The sequence below is a fragment of the Pyxicephalus adspersus genome, chromosome 5, assembly GCF_032062135.1.
Source record: "Pyxicephalus adspersus chromosome 5, UCB_Pads_2.0, whole genome shotgun sequence".
Lineage (NCBI taxonomy): Eukaryota > Metazoa > Chordata > Amphibia > Anura > Pyxicephalidae > Pyxicephalus > Pyxicephalus adspersus.
This window is the reverse complement of record NC_092862.1, coordinates 145,918,666-145,932,785: the sequence shown is the minus strand read 5'-3', so window position 1 is coordinate 145,932,785 and position 14,120 is coordinate 145,918,666. Positions and strand designations below refer to the sequence as shown.

Genomic DNA, 14,120 nt, shown 5'->3' with positions numbered 1-14,120 from the left:
AAGGATAGGCAAAAACTACAAAAAATGAAGGGGGGGGGGGAGCAGGAGGCTGGCGAGGGGAAGTGAAAGTTCAAATTGATTAGATATGCCAAGTAAAGGAAGGTGGTAAGAACTTGTCCACCCAAGGCAGCCATTGTACATTATACATTTCAGTAAATTCACTACACAAATCACTGGCAGAGTCTTTATCAATACATTTTTAATTCTGAATTAATTTAAATATCCTCTTCCAGATAAGAATAAAAATTCACTAAACGACTTAGCAGTTCCAGATGGTATCTAGCAAAAGCAGAAGAACTATCCCCATGCCATAAGGATAAGCAGAGCTGTGAGTTGTGCCAAGTAGCTCCACCCACTGCAGGATGCCCACGAGGGGGCGGATACAAGACCAGTCATTTCACACTGACTTGTCTGTAATACAGTAAACTTCTGCACGGAGGAAACCAAATAGAGGAAGTGTTCCAATGCTGGATTACTCACAGTAATTGAGCATAGAAATATATGACAATTCAAGTAAAAATACAAATGGCTTCTTTAATTAGGCCCATATTTGTAATAACTCGATTTCTGCTTTCAGGGGGTTTACTGAACTAAAAAGTTGAATTGAAATTACTTTAAATTACTTTACTTCTTTAGATTGGCCCCAACAAACAAAAAAAACACCTTCCCCACCAGAAGAGAGAACAATGATGAGAAAGCAACCCCATCAGTCCCTCATATTGAGGGCACACACCTCTGTGGGTCAGATGATCGTTACGGTGAACATACCTGTTCTTCGTCATTCACTGCTGCAGCGTAGTTAATCACACTGTGCAGATCTTCAGCATTTAGATTCTTAGCCAGGAAATCTTTGGACAGGCTAAAAAGGGACCTCTGAACGGTCTGCACATTGTCCTCTGTGATCTGGTCCTCTTTCTGTGCCCTGCAATTATACAATAAAAATAAAAAATGACAATACTGAGCTATTCCATACTCAGAATTGTACAATTTTTAGCAAATATAATGTTTTTAATAGAAGAAATATTGTTTCATGGTACACAAGAGACATCCAGGCTTGTTTAAGACATACAGATCATGCTTAATAATCCACATGCAATATTAGCCATAGAAGGCAAAGGTCTATAGGTGACACAAAAGGGGCAGATTTTGTCGGATTCTAAGGGGAAATAAACTTCCTCCCCATTATCAATTGAAACCAGGTTGTTTCATATACACTATATGGCCTGTGTGGTTACATGGCTATTACTATATAACTATATGAGCTTGCTGGAAAGTCCACTCCATTATCATGGCCATCACATAAATGACCCTCCTCATAAGCCCCCATTCTCCTAGAACTGTTTTATTTGTGAAATTTGTGCCAATTTGTGAGGTCAGGCACTGATGTTGGATCTAGCGTGCAGATGGTGTTCAAATTTACACCAAAGATGTTCAAAGTTGAGGTCTGAACACAAGTTCTTTCACATCCAACCATATCTACATATAGTTCAATAAGGAATGACATCTGCTAACTTACCCATAATGCCTCCTGACTGAGTCCAGAATGTACTGAACGCCATACTTCCTGCGTACTCTCTGCTTGTGGTCTTTCATTATCGATGACAGATACTGGATATGACCTGCAGATTGAAGAAATGAAAAGTCATGATATCACACAAAAAGGAAAGACCCACCAGTAACTGTAGATCAGATCGGGGCTGAGGGGCTCACCAAGGCGGACAGCAAAGTCACTGTTGCACCAGATTCTGAAGTCAAAGAGCAGATGCTGGTAGAGGTGATGAAGCAGGAAATTGTGACCTTCTGATGAGATCTGGTCCATCAGCATCTGAGATGCCATCAGCACATTCATGTCCAGGATAAGAGGTGGTACCTGAGGAACAGAACAAAGACCAAATAGACTTCAATTAGGAAAAAACCAAAGGCACCAATCAATATCCAATAAGCCTTCATCTAATGCCAGGTAAGTGAAATGCGAATAGAGGCTTTGGGTTTCTATATATAGGTGGGTCACGGTTCTCATTTTATAAAAAACTAGATATTTCAAATACATTTTTTTCATAGTGGATAGAAAAAAACTGCAACAATTTTTTGCAATCTGTTTCTAAATGAAACTTGCTTTGCATCCTGAAGACAACAGGAAAATTTCTTTAGCATGATGGAAATGCTCTTGAGATGACTGTCAATATAACAAATGTCCCCACTAAATATCTTTATTTCTTTCTAGTAAGAATCTAAACATTCCATACTCTTCAGTCTGCTGCCTTTGATCACTGTCACCAGGCATAAGCGTCATAAGGAACATAAATAATAAATGCCTGAGAATGAAGTATTAGCAGAGTGCTGGACCAAAATTTGCAAAGTACCCCTCAGACCTCAATTCTTTAATATGGCCACTTCTGTGTTTGCTGCAAGACCTAAAAAGGTTACCAGGGATCACCATAATACAGATATCTAAAATGGTTTAAGATAGAAATGCCCACAGATTTGTTTTAGCACGTGCAGTTAGTCTTTATTTGCCACAGGATACTCAAAAAATAGCCAATGCATTTTGGGAGCTCCACATTCTTCGTGGCTACAGAATCCATAATTTGGCAACTGGCACAACATAGCTTTCCATTGACAAACATCATTAAGCTCTGGTGAAGGGGGCGAGGGAGACCCCAAAGTGTATTGATTACTTATATAACTTTACTATGGCAAATAAAGACCAACAACTTTATAAAACATCAGTGGTGCTCTCATCTCATCATAGCACCTACAAAAGTATTTGGCATTATTCATTTTAAATGATTTTATTTCTAGATAAGAACTCATCCACACAGGAAGCAAGGATTTCCCTTAACAGAGACTGGGCTATAAACAAAGATGGTGACATCCAAGTTAAAATGGTACATTTATGATTTCTCACCTTTTGCAGCAAAGCACCTATGATAGCTGGTCCATGACACTGCAGGAGGCTCTCCTGATTGGCTGGATATTGCTGAATGAAATTCTTCACCATTAGAAGAAAAGCTGCCACCCCATTCCTTTCCAGCCTGCTCTCTGCAGAGACAAATTGGAGATAGCAGATATGGAGGTTGACATACATACATGCCTATGGGAAGTATTCACCCCTTCAATGCCTTATTATACAATCCTTAATCCCAATTTAATTCTGTCTTCAAGCCTTGCTCACATCTGCTCTTTAGTCTTCACTTTAGTCTTGCACAGTTGTGAACAGCAAACATTTAGAAATTTACATTAAAGTTGGAGCAAGTCAGAGAAAGCCCATCCCATTTTCTGGCTGAAGGCCCTCCCTGCCTAGACTGACTGTCCTTGCCCCTTTTATGTATTGGATTTTAGTAATTTCAATTATGGAGCCTAAGGGTCTATGGTTGGTCTGCCTGGGAATGCCTGCTCCTCCAGAGGGACATCTACCTATCAAGACCTAAAACCTTGGCTGGGGGCACCTGATAGAAGCTATGAGGCCAGGTCCTGTAATAGTTTGAGGGACAGCTTTTCTCATCATGAACCATTATTAGGCATCATTCTAGGGCAAAACAAAAACTGGAACTTCAAATTTCAGGGGGTATATTATTAAAAAGAGTAAAACAAACAATATTTGCCAAAACTGGAAGGTAGGAAAGATGGAGTAACTTTGGGTGTGGATGCCAAATACTAGAAATGTAACAACAGCAGGCAACACAGAGACTGCAATGCTAGAACCTAATCCATAAATGCATCAGCCTTAACTTTTCATTGCAGGATATTATATATATATATATTGTCAGTGATGTTTTATCAGGTCAAGGTAACATCACATTCACACAGATGGAGCCATTGAAAAGTCCAAGAAACTTAAGTTTAAAGCTTAAACTTAAGCTTAAAGTTAAAGCTTTAAGTTTAAAACTTAAAGTTTCCATCCACTGGAACCTTGATCCCCCCCCCATTGGCTTCATACCACAAATATCAAATACCTGAAGATTTCCCCACAGGGAGATGCATGGAATGGGCATTTCGGGAGGAGGTGAGCTCAGGGCCCACCAGGTCATGGGTCTCCTGGGCTTCCTGAGTTTCTTTGGTCTGTGATGCCACCTGGTTGAGCAAAGGAAGAAGAACGCCCATTCCTCCGACACAATTCACCACATCCTGCAGAATAAATATGGGGAGGTAAGGGGACATAAAATAAAAAAACGTGTAAAGGAATCAGACATACCTGTGAAATGAAAACTAGTTTTTAGTTGTCTGACATTCCTATCCTTCCTTCTAAAAATACTGTTTGAGCAATGGTGCAGATTCAATGACTTCATGCGTCCCAGTCAGAAGGTCATTATCAGAATAGTTCTGGGGCAGCTGCTCAAATGTATTGAAGCACAAAAGAGATTCTTAGAAGTAGGTAACAGCAGCACCTACATGTTCCTTTGGTGTTTGCATCAAGTTATTCAGACTGTACACTTGCTGTGACCATTGTGAGGTGTTTTAACCATTCGTGCACTGAAATAATTTTGGTACCAAATTGAATGAAACAGATGTCCCTAACAGATATATACATAATTTTTAGAACATTTATTGGAGCAATGTGAACTGGGTATTTAAATGACATTTACTATGATGTTGGACTAATCTTTAAGAGGGAAACAACTGAACATTTGTAAAACATTAAATACCTTCACATCCCACGTGACGACTTTGTGACCAGTCAGCCTCCCGTCAAATGCATGGCTGGGTGACAGGTCTAAGCAGATATTGTTTTTGGAAGCCTTGAAAAAAAAAAGACAACAGAATTTGACTGGTATTCAGTCAATCTTGATTTAATTAAGGTAAAGAAAAGTTTCTGGAAAAAGTGGAATTCTATTTCTTGAAAGCAAAGCTGCCATATAAATTAGCAACTTCTTAGGGTACATAGAAAAGACACAGATAATGCATAAGTGTATTTTTATTGCAGTGGAAGTACAGAGCAAGTATCTGAATATAACTTGGCATCAGCTTTCTGCAATCCGTGTAGAGAAGAGCTCAGACTAAGGAAGAGAGAAGCAACACAAGTAACACAGAGAAAAAGAAAGAGAAGAGCAGAGATCCAGAGGAAAGAGCTGATCAGTCTGCTGCTCCACCTTTTATTGCCCAGTTACATGGTGATGAGGAGGAGACGTGTGAAAGTGAAAATGCTACAGAAGTTTACCCCTAATGAATAAGAGCGCCGCTCTATCCTAAATTCACAGCTACACTAGGGCTGGGTAGGTGTTAAAGCTAGCTGGAGTTAGGAAACATGGCAGGGTACACAGTAAAGCCTCAATGAAGCGTCGCTCTTATACAGCGTTGTACCTGTGGTGTGTAGAAGAGGAGGAGTTTGGCACCAAGCTCTGAAAATTCACTGTCCTGGATAAAAGGCGTCACGTAGTTCGGTCCTGTAGGAAAGAATATTGGGATATAAAGTATATTGTAAAAAAATAACGTTTTAGATTTTGGGATGTTCCAACACAGCAAAAATAAATGTCAGGATTGAAAATCTTTTTTCACAGTAAAAGTTTTATTAGTTTAGATTATAGTTGGGGAAGTCTCTATGTCACCCACCCACTTCTCCATGTACCCCAACCTTTCCAGTTATTAGCCTGATCGCAGTCTTTCTGCTACAATATGAATTGTTGTTGTATATTATGCAGTATATCTTGTTTTATGTCTTGGAGGTCTTTTTCCCACCTCTAAGTGTTCATATGAATTATTTGGTTTTTTATATCATTTTCATTGTTAGCCTGCACCCATATTATAAAACAGATATACACTTACATGGAAAAGTTAGCATGTCCAATTACCTATATGAGGTTTCTGGATTTCTTGCACATCAACTTAGAACCCCAAACAACAAGGGAGGGCTCCTCTGGTGCTTAATATTGGCACCCTCACCAACAAACAGTAGGTGGGGTAAAGAGCATTGGACTCAATTGTCTATCGGGGCACCCTGGTTATTTCGGGGTCCACTACACGGAAACAACAACCTTGAACACTGCCAATATAACAAAGTCACAGTTTAAGTCAATTCTCTTTTGGCTCCACGTTTTTATAAAACCAAAACAATTATAATAGTCACAGATTTAGATTCAGATATGTGAACCCCAAAAACAAAAATGAAAAATGTTGCAAGTTGTTAGATGCGGTGGCTGTATTAGTTTTCATTTTTCAGGCTAAGAATATTTTCTTAGCCCTGTAAGCTGCTTGTTTGGTTTGAATACAATTGGATCTTTACTCACATTGTGTTATCACAATCTATGTGTAACATTGTATCTTTGTCTCCCATAAGCTGACCGTATAATAACACATTTAGGAATACATATCATGTACGCCAGGTACCCACCAGCCGAGTACAGGGCCTTCACATGGGACTGCTGGATTGTATCATGGAAGATGGATACTGTGCCCAGATGGCCCTCTAGTGAGGTAGGTGTGCCCCATTCTGTGTCCTGGGTTCCAGCTACAATGGTGGACACCAGACCCTCCCGAGGGTTCTGCATGTTGTTCAGCCCCCAGCTGTGCCCTACGGAGGTGGCCGGGAAGGACTGAGATCGGCTGAGCACAGAGTGTGAGGCGAAGGTGAGGTCCGGAGTATGGGATGGAGAGGTGGAGACAGTGGTGGTGGTACGGTGACCGGCTGACCCGATGCAGCAAGATGTGAAAGACTGCCAAATGAGAAAAAGAAAAAATTGTGGGTGATGGTGGGAATAAACATTTCTATAGCAGGTAAATAAAATGAGTAGTAAAGCCCCTTCCTGTCTACATGCGCTCCCCTCCTGTGTCCCCTGCACAGGGGTGCGCTGAAGCAGCTACTTCAGTGATAATGGAGGATCACCCCTGCACATTGTATGATGGCACGTAGACCACAGGGGAATATTTTATTAAAAACTACAAAATTCCCAAAAAATTAACATTACTTTAAAATAAATTATTTAGCAATCACACTGCACTTGATGCATGTTGATGCAAATATGTCTAAGAGCTGGGTTATCCCCTGGACAGCCCAATGGATGCTCATACAGAAAGATTTCCTAGAGCTGATCATTGTCACCTAAATCTGGGGTGTTTCTGGCTGCCTTGGATCTTAACCTGCAGCAGTCCCTAAACTCATGGATGATGGAAACCTCTCAAAACAGGTACAGCAGGTGCTCAGTGTATGGATAGTGGAGCCCCTTATAATAGGCACAACAGGTACAAATTTGTGAACGGAATGGAGGGAACCCCTCAAAGGTCACAGCAGATATACATAAATTTAACCATTGAGAGTCTGAGAGACAGAAGTGACTCCCCAAGACTTTTACCTCTTCAGCATCTATCTCTGACTAGATCAGCTTTTATTGGACCTGCCCAACATTCTAAGCTCACACAGTAGCAGCATTAACTATTAATGAATGAAAATTCATTTCTTGATCCTTTATGAAACCAATGATGTCACCGGGATGATTTATTAGGGAATGGATAAAGGTTTTTCAAAGTTTCAATGGAATAAATTGCAGTATGATTGGAGAAACTAATACAAGGCGGCAGATCTGCTCTCTCGTCTCATAGCTCACATTGGTGATGGTTTAGCCGTCTTCGTCACTTGATATAATAATGTCAGCCTTCAATACACGAGACCAGATCTCACCTCATTGAGTGATGGGAAGCGGAGCTGTGCCACTTTCCGTAGCTGCCCATCAGCGTAGATATTAACCATATTCTGACCAAAGGGCCGGCGTCCTGCGATGTGAACAATGTCCACACAGTGCTGAAGAACAGAGATCAAAGGTGAAAAGAATCAGAATTATTTTTCGTCCAGAGAGCTTAAAACAGTGAAGCCTCTGCTGATGTGTTTTGATAATGCGTGGTCATAATGCTGCATCATAGTCATCTGTACATCACTCATATGTGCAGTTGAAATGCATCAGCAGGAGCCACACTGTTTTGACTTGCAGTGTCGCTCAGCTCTGTAGCAGCCTTGACTATCCATTGAAGTATTCCTGCTGCCTCCCTCCTCTCCCAGCATCAACCCACTTACCCACAGCGAGTCATTGAAATGCAATTCTGGGACTGCCACCGTCATGTATTCCTTCTTGGTGCAAACTGCCACCACCAGCATCCCATCCGCGGTGAAGAAAGCCTCGAATCCTGTACCACTGGCTGCAAAAAAACTAAGACAGACAGGGAGATGACATAAGAGATCCGGCTATAGACATTCAGGCCTTAGGAATATTATTGCAGATATGTGCTGGTAGGTGACAAAATGCAAAACTCCAGAGAGACGTTAAGCATGAATATTCTGTACAACATTGCACCTATTTCCTGAAAGGAGACACTGTCTATGTCCGCATTCTGTGCCAGGTCATGCTACACGAATATCATGGGCTATGTGATGAGATCCTGATTTGCTAGCTATGAGATGCCAATATATTTGCCACAGTGATAAAGACAGAATGGGAGGGCAGAGCCTCCTGGGATATCCATGTTACCCATCCTAGGAGGCTCCTGGCTGCTTCTTAGGGACTTTGAGATAAGGCGTGTGCAGAAATGGGGGGGGGGGGCAGCATGCTGTCATATATAGGAGTAAGCTCCTGGTTCTCTTGCCAGTGACCTAGTCACACAGTGACCCCATGGACAGCCCTGCATACCCATAACACTGCATCCAATCTATGACTTCAGAGGTAACACCAACCATAGATACATTGCTGCATACAGTACCTAAGCACTGAGAACAAAGTGAAGTAGCAATTCCTAAAATAGCCACAAGATGGCATTATCTCTCTCTACACACTGAGCAGACCAGCAGAAAGCTAAAATCCCTCAGGAGCCAATGGGAGGTCACAGTTTAGGATTAATGGATTTGGCTGCTTAGCTGCACATTTGTCAATTTATGATAATTATTCACAGAGCTGAATGAAATTGTGTCTATTAAATTTCGTATAGTTACCATTATTATTACAGTGTCTTTATTATATCCCTGCAGTTCCTATTTAAAGGGCCAGCGAGTTACTAACCTATAGAGCTGCTTGCGTTTCCTCCCCGTCACCGGCCCCTCCATGGTGTCATCATTCAGACACACCCAGGCATGGAAGGCGAATCCAGTGCCAGGCCATTTTTGCATAGTGGGCACCATAATCCCAGACATGCTGGGGGTCAAATCAAAATACTGCAGTGCACGCTCTGGCCCATCTTTCCTTGCCATGGCAGACAGGGCCCGGATGACCTGAGCGACGTAGGGGTGGGCGCCGCTTCCCTCTGTCCGCAGAAGTTTAATGAGTTCCCTCAGCTCGGCTGGTTTGATGGACAGGCGGCCCAGCACCTGCAGGAGACGGATCAGGTTCTCTGCGCATTTCACGTCCAGCTCCTTCTCGCTGCCCAGTGCCGTCAGGATGTGGCTGACCATCCCAGCCTGGACGCAGGTCATGCGGTTCCGCAGGGAGGAGTCACAGATCTGATTCAGCTTCTCGGAAACCAAGATCTGGAGATCTCTGGGAGCCAATTCTGGGATCCACTGGACCAGGATAAGCAGCGGCTGCTCATTCTCTATGCAGCCAACGTCATCGGGATTGTAAACACCTTCCAGAGCCTGCAGGGGGCGAGGGGGGTGGGGCAGAAAAAAGACACAACCTGTAAATAAATCGGCTTGATGAAGAATAGAAATATATCAACTGTTTTATGGCTGTCGTGATCACATGATGGGGATCAGTTCTAGACTGGTAGGGAATAACGGGCCAGCACGAGCTCCACCACTTTTATGAAGTACAATGGCGGCAGTCATTTCCCCCCCACACACAATCTCTCTATGGTTGGACTGTATATTGCCCCACACAGGGGGAGGGACTTAAAGGTAAATCTCTACAATGTGGGAGGGGCTATTGTTTTTTTTTAACCAACCATATCCATCATAGTCACATGACACACGGGCCCTCGCAACCCCTCACTTGTTGTCCCGAAAATCCCAAATACTGACCATGTTCAGCAGCTCCTGGAGGAGGCGTTTGGTTGGCTGACTGCGACTCTTAAGGACCTCATAGAGATGGGGATAACCAATACGTTCCTTAAAGACTTCCTATAGAAAAGAAAGCAGGGAGGAAACAATGATTAGTAAGAGGGGCGGCGACACAAACTGGGGGGAAATCTCCCCATTGTAGGAGGGGCAGAGAAAGTACTGGGAGAAATCTCCCCATTGTGGGAGGGGCAGAGACAAAATACTGGGGGAAATCTCATTGTGGAGGGGCCACAGACACGATCTACTGGGGGAGATCTTCCCATTGTGGGAGGGGCAGAGTTACAACCTACTGGGGGAAATCTCCCCATTGTGGGAGGGGCAGAGACACAAAATACTGGGGGAGATCTCCCCATTGTGGGAGGGGCACAGACACAAACTACTGGGGGAAATCTCCCCATTGTGGGAGGGGCAGAGACACAAACTACTGGGGGGAAATCTGCGCATTGTAGGAGGGGCAGAGACACAAACCAAAACCTAGTTAGGCTGTCTGGGGGTAGATTTGTCCTTTAATCACAGAATGGCACCCATGCTGCCTGTGCACTCTCACCTTAGCAGATGGAGAATTCCTCATAATGGAGGTCAGGACGCTGATGGCATTAACCGAGATAGAATTGGAATCGGAGTCGATGACCTAAACAGTAAACAAAGGATGCATAAACTGACCTGAAGAGGATTATCAGGGACTTCGGACCATCACCATGCTGCACCAAATTAGAACATGCCAACACTTGCTGTGATTCAGGAAGCCAAGACACTGCTCCTCCACCACTGCCACATGCCAATCATGCCACCTTACTATAATCCACCATTGGAGCAGAAATATTTGAAAGCCATATCCCAACTTTGACGTCATATACACTTACAGATTTCACTGGCATAAATACCTGCTGATCCACCTTATGCAGCTTCCTGTGATGGGTGTCAACCATGCTGCACTGCTCCTGAATCCAGAGCAGAGTTGCCTCATTTAGCTTGTAGCAGCTTTCACAACAATGTGATGAAAAGATGCAGGGGGAGTGGCTTAAGCTTGTCAATCAGCACCCAAACACATCTGGCCCCACCGTCTGCTTTTTGGATGAACAGCACTGAACTCCTCCCCCTGATCTGCAGTGTCTAGAAGGGGGAGTGTGGGAGATTCAAATGGAGACAGGTCGTCCGGGAACGGTGGAATTTGGGATGGGTTTATACCATCATATACACATTTTTTTGTTTTTTTATCAGTGCCAACTTTATTGGCTTTAAAGTTAATACAAGCAGGCTGGGGTCATGCATGCCAAGAAGAACGACCAATAAAACTATATTTTCACTCCCTGCTCAGTACTGGAATTATACACAAGACAGAAATGTGTATTCACTGACGGATTCACTTCATGGCAAGCCTGCTGATAACAGAACAGAGGGGTATCTGATGAATCCATAACATGAATGTTACACGAAAGGAAGACTGGGATCTCCAGGGATGGGAATCCGGGTGACACCAGGTGACTGGCACATCTGGTGAGTGGATAATTAGCCCCCTCGGGAGGTTGGAGGGGTATCTATCGCCTCTCCCCATCATGCTGCAGGCCAGACTACAAGGATGGTGATGGGGACGTCTCCTGGGGTTGCGGAGGGAGTCTGACACTTCCAAAGGAATGGGCCAGCAACCAATCACGGGATGTGTCTACATATACCACGGTGCGGTACAAAATAAAATGATTTTTTTTTTTTATTGCACCGGATGCGTGATGCCCTGGTGGGGCACCTTTAACTTGCTGGGGGGGGGGCACATGAGGCTTTCAATTTACTGCACAAAAAGGAATTTACAATATACACAGGAACAGGAAAATAAATTATTTTATTTTATTGCATTAAAATTCTGAACTCCCCAATTTGTCTGGTAATTTGCTACTAATACTCCGTGCCATCAAACCTAAAAACAGGAAACAGATTTGTAAAAGTGAAGAAAAAAAAGGGGTGAAAGTCACTCCCAAGTGGTGTTCAGGATGAGTGGAGGATATAATAGACCCCGATATCTCCATAAAGAGAACCTGTCATTTGTGCTATGCACGGGGCTTGTTAGTCCAGTGATTCACAATCACTGTGCGAAGAGAAATCATTAGGTGTAAAGTGGTGAAATGATCCATTTTCACTTAATTGGTTCAACAGTTTTTATTTACTGCAATTTTTTTTTTTTTGTTCGTCTATGCTAGCGACGTATAATGACAAGAGAACAATTAGAATACTCTACCACTAGATGGCAGCAGGTAGCCAATTACCCTGTGTATGTGACATTTTTTGTTTTGTGGTTTGCAGTGACATTTTTCTAATGTTAAATATATGTATGCTGAAGAAAGGTTGGAAAACACAGCGTAAATCCACTTATACTGTGAAATAGTATTACAAAATCATAAAGGGAATACAAAGAATATAAAACATATAACATTTAAGGGGACCCAGCACTGGTGGTATGTATCAAGCTGATTTGTTAGGGTAAGTGGAGGAGATGGCGGGAGGAGCAGCAGAGGACCGCCAGCACTGTGCATTCCACAACTGACACACTGAAAATCAAAGGCTGTCCCCGACCATCACTAATCCTAAAACTAGGCTGGTAGTTACATTGTGGTTAGGGCACAGAACCAGTCCAGCCGGTTGGTGAAGGTGAGGCAGGATTACCCAGAGGATATGCTGAGAGTCTGACCTGCCATACCCAAATAATGAACCTATTTACACTGCGTGTTTACAGCCGCACTCCCAGGCAGGTATGAGAAGGGGAGGGAGTGCCATAGAAAGTCCAAAGGAAAACTGGCGCCGGATTCAAAAGCAAACAAAGCATTGGCTTTCATTTTCCAACAGCGCAAGAAAAGAAAAACGAAAGCTGGAAAGGAAATAGAGATAGGAAATATGTTTATACAAGCAGGGGCAGCGCAGGAAATGTGGTAATTGTGATAGGGCCCTTTGCATCACAAGGACTGGAGGGGCGCTACTGGTAACCCCGATCTGGAAAAAATAATCTTCGTCCACATTGCTGGGCTCCACCATCATGACCTTCCTCCACCTTACCAGGATCCGCTTACTACCAAACAGCGTCTTTCTACCTGGACCCCCCCACATATATGGGGAAAAGTTAGGAGGATTGCTCTTCGTAGATCTGTAGCTACACACGAAGAGGAGCAATGACGGCTCATTTGTCAGGTTCTGCATTATATTGCCTCTTTTGTTGATTTTTATTTAAAATAAAAATAAAAGAAAGAAATTAGCAGATTTTTTTGAGGCAAAGTGGTCTCCTTGGTCATCCAGCAAAAATGCAGACTGAGCTGCTTGATACACAAATGGTCACTAGGGGGGGTTTACAGATCTGTATATAAAACACAGAGAACATCAGTGAGATGGGGATATTAGAAATGAAGAAAGGGAAGGGGATTAATTTATTCTAAAGACTCCATTTAGAAGAGAGGTTAAGGTCTGTGAGTAGATTACCAAGGGGTTAGATATAGACACAGCATGGACTGCTTGTTTGTTGGCAAGATGAGACCGCTCATATCTGAAATCCTATTTATAAAGAGAGCAGGTGAGAGGAGACTCGCAGGTGATCGCCTTTTCATGAAACAAAATTCTTACAATTCTTCTCTTTGTTGTGCAGATAGTAAAATACAAAATCACCACAATTGACATGTTCCAGGGATCTGTGCCTCCTTCATCAGGGTTGTATAACAGTCAGGGCAGGGGGCAGAAAATTGTTTGCAAAGGAAAAGATTCACCTAAAATCCTACAAAACACAACACAGAATATGATTGCTTCCCTAGAATTCATTTTGTTAGAAAAGCTGCAATGTATTTATGATTTAAGATCTGCAGGGTGAAGGAGCAACATAGGGCTGCAGACACCCCTGGGACTCTCCCGATTTCACTCATATAGCAGCATTGTGTTTTATTACGGTACTGATGACATTGGAGAATGACTGCACCATGCAAAGCCCACACAATGCACCACACACCAACAAAGCAAGATCTTGTTAATGCTTATTAGTGAATTAAGCAACATTTGTGCACATAAAAAAGGAGATTACACAAATAGATACCAAATTCTTAATATCCTGAGTAATACAAAATTAAAGGTTCAGTCTACCCAAATGAAGCATTTGACCTGAAAACCAGACCATTATCAG

The 14,120-nt window shown here is 42.8% G+C and overlaps 1 protein-coding gene across 1 annotated transcript in view; it reads right to left on the bottom strand.

Annotated features, from left to right (window-relative positions):
• Positions 1-14,120, bottom strand: part of NBEAL2 (neurobeachin like 2) — a gene marked incomplete in the record, with an annotated part of 86,310 nt that overhangs the window by 29,507 nt on the left and 42,683 nt on the right. Inside the window, 13 exon segments of the mRNA XM_072413428.1 lie at positions 769-922; positions 1,517-1,619; positions 1,711-1,870; positions 2,909-3,042; positions 3,957-4,128; positions 4,647-4,739; positions 5,302-5,384; positions 6,329-6,650; positions 7,613-7,732; positions 8,003-8,135; positions 8,979-9,550; positions 9,935-10,033; positions 10,521-10,604. Of these exon segments, the coding sequence (XP_072269529.1) occupies positions 769-922; positions 1,517-1,619; positions 1,711-1,870; positions 2,909-3,042; positions 3,957-4,128; positions 4,647-4,739; positions 5,302-5,384; positions 6,329-6,650; positions 7,613-7,732; positions 8,003-8,135; positions 8,979-9,550; positions 9,935-10,033; positions 10,521-10,604 (2,229 nt within the window).